The following is a 14,783-nucleotide window of genomic DNA, read 5'->3' as shown; positions in this document are numbered from 1 at the left end:
CAGCATCTAGTAACATCAATGACGTCATGAATGGTAGCCATATTGCCACTGTGACTACTGCAGCTTCCAAGGTGAGGTAGCTACAGTGCAATATGGCTACTATGCTGTTCCGAAATACGATGCTATAGCAGTGCTGGCAGTAATGCAGTAATATTGGAACAGTTGTGACAGTGTACTGTCATGACGTCACATTTACTGCACTGCCAGTAAAAACGGAACACAGCCTAAACGTGGACATTACCGACGTGGAAAATGGACATTGGCTACGTAGTTCAAAGTCCATTTTTCACGAAACATAGAGGCGCTTCAAAATAAGGTTCCATCTAAACTCGAAGCCTGTCCCCTCTCAGGTTCCTCTCTGGTCGTGTTCATTATAGTTGCGACACTTTTTCTTAGATGCGTTTTTGAACGCGCAACTATAACGAGAGCTGAGAACGTGATTGGTTCTTACTTGTGGATCTAACCAATTACGTTCGCCCCTTGAAGAGCAAGGCTACATTCCAAAAACCATCGAAGAAAAAGTGTCGCAACTATAATGAACACGACTGTTCAGTTTCTATAAAATTCAATACTTTTTCGCGGATTCAGAAACATGATTCATATGGATTTATTTAATCCAATCATTTCTCGTTTGCTGGGGTGATTACTACTGAATCATACTGAATTTTACGAAATGGATAACGTAATTGAAGTAAGCAAAATATATAAAACTGAAAATTAATATTGTCCAATAATGTACAAATAAAATATGTATAATAAATTAATAATATGTAATTATAATAAAATTAATCATGCCCATCGTTGTATGATTATGTTTGCAAACTTTTGCTTTTACATCCTGTGACAAAGATCAATTAAAATAATTAATATAAATTGAGAAGTTTTAATTAGCTAACGTATGTAGTGAACAGCATTTCGCACGGCTTCGTATCGTCGCCATCGTCGGATGACGAACGACGCACGTCGGATGCAGTGTGAATCCAGCAATAGGCTTAAGAAATAGCATTGTGCTGCGTTCAGAATGAACGTCTAGGTGCACCCAGACATCATTCTATCCTTGTTTAACATTCGGTAAACAACAAAGATAAAATGACATTTCGGCTGGGCGCACCCAGACGTTCATTCTGAACGCATCTCTGATGATGGGCTATCCAAAGCTGCGTTCAGATTCCTCACCCGGGTGTACTATGATGTCGTTTTATCTTTGTTGTTTACCAAATGTTAAACAAGGATAGAATAATGTCTGGGTGCACCTTGGTGGTGAATCTGAACGAATCCCAAGGGCCAAGGGTGTGTTCATATTCCTCACCCGGGTGCATCCAGGGCTGCGTTCCGATATACACTGCAAGTACTGAAAATCTATAGTTCATGTTACGTATACTATAGATTTTCAGTACTGGCAGTGAATTTCGGAACGCAGCCCAGATGTCGTGCAAGTTTACTGAATATTAAACAAGGATGGAATAATGCCTGGGTGAACGCAGCTCAATGTAATTATTATTCGAATTTAATTTATTACCTAAAATTCAATTTTCACTAAAATTCACTCATCTTAAATACAACTAATATTTTTCAGTATTTTTCTTATATGATCTTTCTTTTCTATATTATTTATCTCATTTAAAAATAATAGTTGTTTTGATTCATTATATTTGCGTATAAAGAGGTATGAACACTTAACTTCCTTTTCTGTAAGAAGTCTCCTAGTGGCATCATACAACGTAAGTGTTTGCACAATTTTGCTCGATATTTTTATAATTTTTGTGCTAAATGAATCAGATGTATGTCGTCACAGGCATCTAAGATTCTTTTTGATATGAAATCTGCTTTAACGACAACAATTTTGTAATTAAATTAGAAAAGATGTGCGGCACACGTGGCATATTTTATCATTTTAAATACACATGTTTTCGGGTTATTTTTTTACATGTTATTAGTTCAAGCAGTAGAAAGGTTAAAGTATTAAATAGTATTTAATATAAAAAAAGTTTTACATAAATCAGATCCAGATTGATACATTATTTACGATTTTGAGGTTATATACCATTTGGTTATTTTTTCTTGATATTTTTCATTTAATGAATAAGGTATATACATAATTATATATCATATTAATTTGCATTGATGCGTATGATATTAAATTGTTTTTTATAAATTGTTTTCAAATATAATTTTGAATTATTAAAAAAATTTGTGGAACTTCAAAATTGAAATAAGAAAAAGTTTTTATATTTTATTTATAAAAGTAATTAATAATAAAAATATATTGTGAATCTTTTTATCAACTGAAAAGAAATTTATCGAAAAACTTGGAGAATATTTATTTTTAACAAAAGAGTCATAAACAAAGGTCATTAATGAGCAAGTAAAAATTTGGTTTGATTTCACATACACATTAATAAATACTTATTCCAGTTTTTCTTATAGTTTATTTGTTTGAGCAGTAGAAAGATTAAAATATTTAATATAAAAAAAATGATATTTTTATATAAATCATGGTTGATATATCCCGTACAGCATGTAATATTGTAATATTGCAACAATATTGCTGCAATATTGCTGTAATATTATTGCTATATTGTAATATTGCAATATTATGTGCTGTGCTGGATTACTTACAATTTTGAAGTTATATACTATTTATTATATTTTCTAAGTATAATAATCAAGTATTGTGCTAATGAAGGCTTAGCGAAGTTGAAACATTTATGATTTTTGTGCTTTATAAATTCCAGGTTAATCTTTTGAACATGTAATATCAAATAAAATATTTACTTTCTTGTTAATGATCTTTATTTATGATTTTTTGTTCAAATTAGAATTGTGTATGTTAAATACTTTTAATATTCATTTTTTTAATATAATGGTATATATTCTTTCCAAATACCAAATTAAAAATAAAATTCTTTCAGGTTGAATCGTAATTTAACCACAACGTTAAAATGTCAGGAGGTTTAGATGTGTTAGCCCTCAAAGAGGATGATGTTACTAAAATGTTAGCTGCTGGTACCCACCTAGGTGCTGAAAATGTAAACTTTCAGATGGAGCAATATGTTTATAAAAAGAGAGTTGATGGCAAGTAATCCCCACATGCTTCCAACATAATTTAAATTTGTACATCTATTTCCACCAATATAGAAATTAATTGTAATTTCTGTTTGAAATATTCTTTATTCTTTTGAAGAACTTGGTTTTAGAAAGAGAAAATTGAACCAAGATGAAAGCATTTACATTTATGAGAAATGGACATTAGTGTACATCACAATTTTCACATTTTTATATTTTACAATTTTAGGTGCTGGTGTAAATGTCATCAATCTTCGCCACACTTGGGAGAAACTGTTGCTCGCAGCTCGTGCCATTGTCGCCATTGAGCATCCTAGCGAGGTTTTCGTCATCAGCTGCCGTCATTCAGGTCAAAGAGCTGTGCTTAAATTTGCAGCTCATACTGGCGCCACTCCTATCGCTGGACGTTTTACACCAGGCGCATTTACGAATCAGATCCAGGTGAAAAAAAATAAATTCCTATTTAATTCAAAAAGATTCTCCAATTAAGAAAAAAAACAAAGGAAAGTTGTATGACTTTCTATTCATATATATCTTTTAACAAAGAAGCTTTATTGTCATTGCTTTAAAATAATAAATGAACAAAGTTGAAGCAAAAACGATAATTAAAAAATTTGTTTGTATTCATATTAATGTGGAAATTTTTTAAAGAATTGTTTATAATAATTTATTTTATTGTAGTAGTATTTTAAATATTACATTTTTACTACTGTGACATTTAGAAAGAACAGTTATAATTTATAAACATTTTATATTTGTCTACTTGCTTTTGTTAAATTAGTGAAAATTTTTCCAAATTACTTTAAACTCACTTTCATATAAGACTATTTTGGAAAGTTGTGTTTAAAGAAAATTATACAATCAATAAATTAGAAAAATTCAGGAATACCTATATATTAATTATAAACTCAAAATTCAACCAAGCTTTTATTTTATGTGAAATGGACTAAAGAACCTTTTTAATTTTATTAATTTTATATTATGAAGATTAAAGTGATGAAACACTTTATTCCAGAATTGGCATCTGTTGGTTTTTTTGGCTTAATCTTTTCTGATTTTTTTTTTATATTGGATATCTTGGCAAATAATTATTTTAGCGCAACTTATAATGACCAACTTTTTAGGCTGCCTTCCGCGAACCACGCTTACTGATTGTCACGGATCCGTCCACCGATCATCAGCCGATCACCGAGGCGAGCTATGTGAATATTCCTGTCATTGCTTTCTGCAACACCGATTCACCGTTACGTTTCGTGGACATCGCAATACCTTGTAACACCAAAAGCCTACACACTGTAGGTCTAATGTGGTGGCTGCTTGCCAGGGAAGTTCTGCGTCTGAGGGGATCCATCCCACGTGAAACCAAGTGGGACGTTGTAGTCGATCTCTTCTTTTACAGAGATCCCGAAGAGGTCTGTGTAATCTTCTTATTACTCTTCAATTTTCTTCACCTTTTGCTATCTTCCATTTAAGGAGGTTCTCTTTTTACATAATATAAGAACTTGATCAAATTTTGAAAGTAAGCTTATAATTAATACAAATACCTGAGTTGAATAAAGACTTTATTTTTTAAAAACTATATATACAGGGCATTCCATTTAAGGAGTAACGCCACCCCTAAAATGATACCTAAGTTTGAGAATTTATTGTGGGTAAATGAATAACTTTATATAAAAAAGCTTAGAGGTTTTATTGTACATATGTTGATGAGTAAAAAAATATGTTTTAATTTTCTTTCATACACAAAATAGCGGTGTACTGGCCCATTTACGAAATTCTTTATTTAAAGATAAATTTTTGTGTGCAAGTTTTCTGTGACATGGTTTATGCTGGAACCAAACAACAAAAATCTATATTATCTACATATTCAAAACTAAGGAAGTACGTAGGTATTTTTAAAAATAATTTTTATCAAAATGCCAGCTATTTATTTAAAAAAGTGCATTTTTCATCCAAAAATTTGTTCGAAAAATGCTGATTGCAAAAAGAGTTTTCAACATTTCGCAAAAAGCCTATGTACTTTCCTGTAGAATAGTTACAAGAAGATTGTGTTAATATTTCAAGTCAATTGGATAAAAATTGTAAGAGTGACGTACACAAATTTGAAAAACTGTTTTGAGAAAAATGCGTTTAAAGTTTTGGTAACTTATTTTTTTTGTATAAAATTGAAAACTTTTAATTTACCTCTAATCTGTGATGCCTGTCTCATAAAGCTGTCCTTCCACGAATTTAGCAACCTCATCATATTCCTTTCTTGTTGCTAATAATGATATTCTGGCCTCTTTTGCTTTTTGGGTGAGACTGCACTCGGCAAGTGCGATGCACTGCGCATCCGATTTTTGGCAATAATAATGACAAGTAGGACCCACCATGAGGTTTAAGACTTTCATAACTTTCATTAAACCGTTATAGCCATTATTATAATAGCAAACAGCTATAGTTTAAAAAAAACCGCTTTTTTTAAATCGCTAGAAAAAAACCGGAAAAATTCCCGTTTTTTTCTCGGAAAAATTGTTTTTTTGCAAAAAATTGCTGCTTTTACTATATAAATGACATGTTCCTTAATTTTTAATGTCTTTCATCACATTAATATGATCCTGTAAGTTATCTTATTTTTTTTGTTAAAATTTTTATTTCTTCTATTTTTATAGTAGAACATAGTCTAAACTTCCAATAGTAACATAGTAGAATTTAAATGTATAACTACACTTTGTACATATTATCTGCACAAGCGGTTATTGTGAAGATACTACTGTGTCCAAAAAGTAAGGTGACATTGCATTTATTTCGAAAATTATTTATTCTTGCAAATCAATTTCGTCCCCTTCAAAGTAATCCCCCCTGATATAATACACTTATTCCAACGGATTGTCCAATCTTCGAAACAGTTGTAATAATCGATTTCAGGAATGGTCTTTAGCTCCTTCTTCGCAGCGGCTTGAATCTCTTCTATCGACTCGAAACGGTGTCCCCATAGCCAGAAGTCGCATGGAGCCAAATCAGGTGAATACGGTGGTTGTGGAACGATATTAGTCGAGTTTTTGGTTAAAAAATCACGAATCACCGTTTCGAGTCGATAGAAGAAATTCAAGCCGCTGCGAAGAAGGAGCTAAAGGCCATTCCTGAAATCGATTATTACAACTGTTTCGAAGATTGGAAAATCCGTTGGAATAAGTGTATTATATCAGGGGGGGATTACTTTGAAGGGGACGAAATTGATTTGCAAGAATAAATAAAGAATTTTCGAAATAAATGCAATGTCACCTTACTTTTTGGACACAGTAGTATATACATATAAAATGAACTTAGCATTAGCTCTAGACATGTGAATCATAATTTTCCCAATTACCATAAGAAATTTTACCATGAGAGATTACAAAAGATGGCTTACCGATTGCTCGCACAAGCTCATAGAGCCAACGTTCTTTCTCTTCTGCTGTCTGAGAAAAACTTAAAGACAGAGACTAATATTAATTTAATTTTGTATGGACCATTCTGTAATTATTTCTCATTAACACAGATTTCTAACTTTAGTTCTATATATTCCGGTTTAATGAACTCCTGAAGTGTAGTCTCGTTTTATAGTTTATTTTTTCCTACATATTTTGTTATAAATGTAATTACTTTAAATTCAAATTATTTTCTCGATCTGCTATTGTTTTATAAACATTAAGTTTAGACTACATACTTTTAATTTTTATAATACAAGCTTAAAAACTTTAATTAGTATGAGAGTAATAAGACGGAAAATTGAGCTATCTCACGAAGTATGGCAAACTACGGATTCGAAAATAAGTATGGCGAACTAAAGTTAAAAAATCATCTCGTAAAACTTTGATACTTTTTGAATTTTTCTGATGAATTTTGCTACCCTTGGGAAAAAAACCGAAAAGTCCGCGGAAAAATTGAAAAAAACGGGTTTTTTCCGAGCTTTTAAAACAGCCAAGTTTGTTGCATAAATACAGAAAAACTAATGACATTGCATAAACACCGAAACCGACGCTTCCAAAACTATTTATTGATTTAGTACAAGTAATAACATCTATATTATGTTAATCAAAGGTTTATTTTCGATGCATAAATAGGTATCTATACCTACAGAGCATGGAGAAGCTCCGAATCACCTACAGCTGCTCGGTAGGCGCACAGAGACGATTCATGTAATCAGCTCAAACACTATAGTACAGTTCGAATTTTGTTCTAGAATCACTTGCATCATATTTTTATAAGTATAAACTAATAATTTAAGCAAAGAAAAAAAATCGATTTTTTTTAAACCTCAGGGGTGGCGTTACCTTTTAAGTTGACACACTAATATATTTCTTAAAGAGTACATTTTAGAGAAAAATGTTTCAGACGAAAGTTGTATGGTTTGGAGAAAGATGTAAAATTGTTACAAAAATCTTTGTTTTAAAAAAAAAAAGAAAAAATGTACGCTAGATATCAAAAAGTGTCGTATAGTTTTCCAAAATTTTTAACAAAAATTTTTTTTTTTTAAGTATCGTATATTAGTCTATCTTATATTAAAAACATGTTTTTAAATTAAACTATTCCAAAAAAAGATTAGATCATACAATTAGCCAGGTATTTCATTAGCCCTTAAACACGTAAGTGGGTCTGAGAGACCCCATATGAAGTTTTGAACGCTTGCTATGTAAAGACGGAATGAGATAGGAGGTTCGGACCAAGACATAAAAAAAGTTTGAAATCTCTTCTTTCGCTTGATATAGTTGATCAACTTTTTTGGTCAACTAGAATTTGAACGGCACAGCAGCAAAGTTTTGTTAGGGTCAGTGCGACCCATATAATGTGTAAGTGAAACTTTTTTTGTGATTATTTTACATAAAAAAGCTGGACAAAATACGTTTGAACAGGTCGGTTTGCGGATGTTACTCGCATATACTTTGTCTAAAGTTGGAATACTATAAAATGCTGTAGAAAAGGGAGTTTTTTCGAAATATGTCATGAAACATCAATTTTCAATTTTAAACACGATTTAATCAAAAATATCTCATATTTGCCTTGTTACATAAGTACATTTTTTAATAGAAATGATATAATTTTTTTTTTTTTTTTTTTTTTTTTTGAAAGATGAATCTTTAGCTTTAAAACACCGTATTGTAAAGTTCTTCAAAGTTTTTTGTTGCAAAGATATGATTTTTTTTTTTAAGTGGATTTTTAGATGCCCAAAAATACTTCATATTCTCCATGTTACATAATTATACTTTTTAAAAGGAATGACTTTGCCAATTTTTATTTTGAAAATGTGACTCTTTAGCTTTAAAACGCTGTATTTGAAAGTCCTTAAAAGTTTCCCAGACCCAAAAATGTGTTTCCGTATTTTACAGGATCGGTGTGTTTAAGGGTTAGACATAAAAAAAAACAACAGTATTTTCCTCTAAACTTATGTAAACTTGAAACTTTTTTAAAACACGTATATTAAGACTATTCATTAGAACATTTAGCAAAGTGTTCGATTACTAAAAAGTATATGCAGTAAAAGTTCAATCTATTATTTTTCCAAATAATTTTAAGTTTTATAAAACAGACTTTAAGTGACTAAACGACAAACGGGATTATAGTGAAAAAAAAATTACTTGGCGTGCCTGGGTCTCTTTATATTACCTTTTATATATTTAAATAATACCACTCGGGCATGCAAAGTATTCTTTTTTTACTATGCCGTTTATCGTTTACTTACTTGAAATATACTGTTAAAATCTTGATTTTTTTATTATACAAATACTTCCTAAGCAAGTATGCATACTTATATTTAATAACGTCATATATTAAAATTAGGAAATAATGAGCTCAAGAGCCACGCAGGATGTCAGACGCACATAAATAAATCAACGCATAACTTCAATGTCAGACAAACGTTTCGACCTTTAATGACGGTCTTCTTCAGTACAGATGTTACAAGTCTATAAAACAACAAAGTAATCGCACTAATTAAGATATGAATTTATCGAAATAAACAAATAAAGATCAAAAATAAAAAATAAAAACAATTTACTGAATAAATAGAGATTATGCAAAACTGGTGTACATCTTGTTTCAACATCTTAGCATAATAACATAAACGATCTCCCAGAGCGTGTGCAGAGACAAGAGCTTCATAAAATTACATAAATTGGTTGCTAACAAATAAATAAATGATATTAAAATGATGACTGTAAAATTTGTAACAGACAACAATACAAATTAAATAGTTAAAAGAAATAAACAGAAAATAAATAAAAGTAAAAATATGAAAGCTATACAAGTCATAAGATATAAAATTGTAAAAAAAACGCATAAAAATTATGCAAAATCAAAAAAAAAGGGAAAGGAAATAAATTGAAGCAAAAATTATATACAAAATATCTCTAAGCACTAAAACTCGTCACAGCCTTAAGATGGGATGTTACATCTCGGTGAGAATAGATATAATAACGACTGAAATAAGATAGTCTCGGTGGCCCGAACGAAAGAAATAGAAAGAGAAGGGATGACGAACCTAAGAAGGGGGAATACGATCGAGGATAGGAAGATACGCATCCGAGAGGAGTTTGGTATCGCTTTATTTATTGAGTCCATGAAAATGATTTTTTATGTGTAATTTCTCGGATATAGATCTTTTAACATAAGATGGCTTTTTGTCTAAAATTTCCACGTTCTCCCAATCAAATTCATGGTTTTCTCCAATGCGATATAACGAAATAACTGAAGGAGAACTGGCTTTCCTAATATCTGCTTTATGTTTGCTGACTCTTGTTTTTAATTGGCGTTTTGTCTGTCCAACGTAAGAAGAATCGCAATCCTTACAATTACTTTTATAGACCACGTCATTACAAGAAAGACGCTCTATATGGTCTTTGCCAATAGTTATAAATTTATTCAATTTAGAAGGGATTGTGGACGCAGCACTGCAGTCAAAGAAACTTACATGAGAAAGACGAAAATTTCTCTGATACCGACTCAACGTAAGGGATCGCAAAAAATCTTCTCACACGTTTATCCTCAACGCAGGTGTAATCTTTATAAAAATTGTATTTGAGTCTGAAATTTAGAAAGCCAGTTCTTCTTCAGTTATTTCGTTATATCGCATTGAAGAAAACAGTTACAAGTTTTAAAGTCATTATTTTAATATCATTTATTTATTTATTTGTTAGCAACCAATTTATGTAATTTTATGAAGCTCTTGTCTCTGCACACGCTCTGGGAGGTTGTTTATAATGTTATTATGCTAGATGTTGAAATAAGATGTACACCGCGGTTTTGCACAATCTCTATTCGGTAACTTGTTTCCATTTTTTTATTTTTGATCTTTGTTTATTTTGATAAATTCATATCTTAATTAGTGCCATTACTTTGTTGTTTTATAGACTTGTAACATCTGTACTGAAGAAGACCGTCATTAAAGGTCAAAACGTTTGCCGGACATAGGAGTTATGCGTTGATTTATTTATTTGCGTCTGACATCCTGCGGAGCTCTTGAGCTTATTTCCTAATTTTAATTAATTTATAAGAGCTTTAACTTTCGTTTTATTTTGTTTGAACATCATATATATTGTTTCAAAATTTTAATTTTTTTTATCAATTATTATGTCTGTCGATAATCAAACTTGGATGTTAACATTAAATTGCAATTTTTAAAAATCGAGAATTTTTGGGTTACAAATACATAAGCATATCTATGAAACATCAGGATAATAATAAATCATAAAATTAGTACAATATTATCAGTTTATCATTAAAAATTTAACAGTCACGCAAATTTCTGTAAGGTTAGCGGTCTTTAATAGTCTCTTGTTGGTGGCTTTACTTTACATGCTTTTTACGACTATTTACTGACTGTTAAGCGGAAAAAGGATAGTTGCGACCGATATTTAGAAGTGTTTTAAAATCATCAGAGAAATCTGTTTTATCCAAATTGGCTTTATTTAGAAGTGGCACGTCGGATAAAATTACGTGTTATTTTACGCAATTTCTCGTTTCTGACGTCACGACTTCAATATTGCCGCTGCGAATACGGGAGCCTTAAGAAATTGAAGGTGACCTTCATGTGATCTTTAAACGACTATCCGACGTCAAACCAGTGACATCACCTTGTTTTCTGCCAAATCATATTGCTTTCGCCTGAAACATTTTTTTCTAAAATGTACTGTTTAAAAAATATTTTAGTGTGTCAACTTGAATGGGTCACCCTGTATATGTATGTATGTATGGAAGAGTGGGGAAATTACGGACGTTTAAGGGAAATCGGAAATAAAAAAACAATGAGATAGTAATCACTTTATTTATAAGAAACAGAACTTTGTTTATTCTTTCGCCAAAATAAAACAATTTATATAATTTGTCATACATAACTGACAATTTCAAATTATAAAACAAAGTTCTTACTGTCCGCAGTTATCTAAATCTATTTGAGTAATACCAGATGGAAATGTGAGTAATTATGGACATTATTTATGAATGAAATGTACTTTTCAAAACAAATATCAAAGTTATACTCGCGAGAGAAACTGCCACCAGTACAGTTCTCATATTCCCATTTTCGGTACATAATACACAATGTTCAACCCTCTGTTGCAGCATTTTATTTTTGACTGCTTATAAAGAGTTATGAAAAAATATTTTTTTTCCTATTCTATAGTTTTTTTGAAGTCCTTCAAATTTCTTACTTTTTTCTTTAATCTTTTTTTTTTTTTTTTTTTGGTGGTTGCTTTCGATTTTTTTTAGCTTGTTTCTCTATTCGTTTTTGTTTTTTTTTTATTCCAATTTTTTATAGGTAATTTAGTCAAAATTTATAAATGCTTTTTTCTTTGTGACTTTTTAGTTGTTTTTGTTTAAGGAATAGGTTGTGTAAGGAATAGACATTATGTCCTTTAATAAAATAGATGTACTCGTATTTTGATTATTGAACTAACATGGACTCATTATGGCTGACACCGTTGGCAATATTTGACATATGTTGAACGGTTGATTTATTTGATATTGAAGGTATAAAGTTTATTATTAATTCTTCACAAATTTGGTTAATCAGATTTTGGTTGTGTCGAGTCTGTAAATACATAAAATTTGTCCGCATCAAACGGGTAAATACCCGCAGTTTTAAAGCCACTAATTTCTTTTGCAATCTCTGCAGTCTTGTTGAAAGCTTTTGTAAAGAGATTTACAATTTCACATGATGTAATATTCTGGTTAGGATTATTTACCTTATAATACTCCCATTCTTTATTATAAGCATTTTTTAAAGGGCCATAGAAAGTTAGATTTAAAGGCTATATTTGGTGTGATGTGTGCGGTGGGAGAGACAGAAGATGAATGCCATTTGTTCGGCAAAACTCATACGCGTCTAAACTGATGTGGCTTTCGTGGTTGTCTAGAATGAGCAATACTGGAGACTTGACAGATGGATTTGAAGAATTTGAAATGATGCAACCAATGAACAAATAATTTTGTAGTAATCCAGCCAGATTCGGAAATAGCTATCATATTACTATTGCTTTCTTTCAAAAATTGTGGTTTATCCTTTTACGTTTAAAGATTGCAAGGTACTTTTTCAGTGCTCGCTAGGTGCAGGAGAGCACGCTCAATTCTAAGGGATGGGAAGTGGTAATTAACTAAAATTGTAATTCTTAATTGGGAGCTAGGCGCGATTTCTCGCACCACTCGACAAAAATCAGAAAATGCACGATAACAGAAGACTTAATACCTCTGCCCGCGGCTTGCTTAGTATATGGCAGAGGGGCGCAGTTCTTAATAGTAGCGGGAGGAAGAGGGAGGAAAACGCAAGATGTAATTTTAACAATTAATAACATTGTATTTTATAGAGTGACTAAGACATATTTTAACAGTCATTCTCAGTTTGAGAGGAGCAGACAGTTAGCAATTTTGAGTCGATAGAAGAATGAGAGAACAGTGATTTAAAAGAAGATATATAAGTATTAGAGCCTTAACTTAGTTTCCGCCCGCAAATGTTAGATGGCGATGTAAACAGTGCTAATAGTCATTATTAACGCGTCTGGTACTTTTTGCTTAGTTTTGACATTTCTCGATAACATTCAGTCAGCATATACAATTATTTGCGTAAACAATTTTATTTTACTTTGTGAAAAATGGAACGCGATAAAGTGTTTTTTTGACATGTGCTTTTGCACTACTTTGATTTGAAAAAAAGCGTAGCAGAAATTTATCGATTACTTGAAGAAGGTTATGGTGATCAAGCTCCATCGCATACAACATGTAAAGAGTGGTATAGACAATTCAGAAGTAATGATTTTAATATTGGTGACAAACCACGCTCAGGACAGCAGAAAAAATTCGAAGACGATAGATTGCTAGCATTATTGCATAAAAACTCAGCTTGAACGTTAGAAGAACTTGGAAACGAGCTACGAGTTACTGAAGCAGTTGTTTTCAAACATTTACACGCCATGAAAAAGATTCAAAAGGAAGGAAAATGCGTACCACATGAATTGTCTGAAAGTGCCTTTCACAATCGTTTCAATATCACAATTTCCTTGCTTACCAGGCAAAAAAAGAAGTTTTCTATGGTGTATTATGACTGGCGATGAAAAGTGGATCTACTACGACAATCTCAAACGCAAGAAATCATGGGTAAACCCAGGACAACCATTAACATCGCAGCTAAAACGAAACATCCACGGTTATAAGGTAATGCTTTGTATTTGGTGGAATCAGCAAGGAGTGCTACGAACTACTGAAACAGAACAAAACTGTTACTGTCGATGTCTACAAACGTCAATTAAACAAATTAAATGATGAACTGTTGCGAAAAAGACCAGCAATAGCGAGTAACAGGCGCAAAGTTATTTTCCTTCACGATAATGCTCGGTCACATACTGGAAAAATTGTCAAGGAAACACTGACATAGCTAGAATGGGAAACTCTTTCTCACCCAGCGTACTTACCAGACATAACGCCTTCAGATTACCACTTGTTCAAATCGATGCAGCACGGCTTGAGTGGTACACGCTTCCGAAATGTTGAAGAAGTGCGAGAATAGGTGGACGAATGGATTGCTTTGAAACCGACATCGTTTTATCGAGATAGTATCGCCCAGTTGCCAGAAAGATGGAAAAAAGTTGTAGAAAGTGATGGAAAATACACTCGACGCCAAAATTAAGGGATCACCTATTCTAACTCCGAAAAATAGGCGTAATTCAAGAGAGTGTGAATTTGTCAAAAATGATCATAAAAAAATTTTAGAAAAAGCATTTTAAAACTTGAAATCTCTAGTTTTGAGTTGATAAGTTATTAAACGATTTACATATTATTTACGAAGTTACGCGAATTTAAATAGGGAAGCGTTAAATCTCAAAATTTTTTATAAACTTTGCAAAATTCTACGACGTGAAATAAAAATTGCACGCAAATGCGCTTTACAGCGTTTGAAAGCGTGGATTTTTTAATTTGTTTTTTTGTTGAGCGTTGTACGATTTTTTTTTCACTGAGTTAGGCAACACTGAAGCAAAAATGGTCTCTTTTACTTCAATGTTGAATACTTCAGTGAATAAAAATCGTACAACGCTCAATAAAAACGCAAATTTAAGGTAAAGATTCATGCTTTTAAATGCTGTAAACCGCATTTTTGTGGAATTTTTATTTCACGCCGTGGAGCTTGGCAAAGTTCGTAAAAAAATCCGACAAATGTCAAAATCTTATAAAAATTTTGCCAAGTTGTACAGTGTAAAATAAAAATTGCACAC

The 14,783-nt window shown here is 31.6% G+C and overlaps 1 protein-coding gene across 1 annotated transcript in view; it reads left to right on the top strand.

Annotated features, from left to right (window-relative positions):
* The first annotated feature begins 1,552 nt into the window (after positions 1 to 1,552).
* Positions 1,553 to 14,783, top strand: part of LOC105194043 (40S ribosomal protein SA) — a 34,757-nt gene continuing 21,526 nt past the window's right edge. Inside the window, exons 1-4 of the mRNA XM_011158756.3 lie at positions 1,553 to 1,721; positions 2,913 to 3,075; positions 3,296 to 3,507; positions 4,191 to 4,478. Of these exons, the coding sequence (XP_011157058.1) occupies positions 2,943 to 3,075; positions 3,296 to 3,507; positions 4,191 to 4,478 (633 nt within the window). The 5' untranslated portion in view covers positions 1,553 to 1,721; positions 2,913 to 2,942. The remainder of the gene's footprint in view (positions 1,722 to 2,912; positions 3,076 to 3,295; positions 3,508 to 4,190; positions 4,479 to 14,783) is intronic.

Source organism: Solenopsis invicta, chromosome 14 (assembly GCF_016802725.1).
Source record: "Solenopsis invicta isolate M01_SB chromosome 14, UNIL_Sinv_3.0, whole genome shotgun sequence".
Taxonomy (NCBI): Eukaryota; Metazoa; Arthropoda; class Insecta; order Hymenoptera; family Formicidae; genus Solenopsis; species Solenopsis invicta.
Note: the sequence above shows the minus strand (reverse complement) of the source record. Positions and strands in the feature narration are given on the sequence as shown.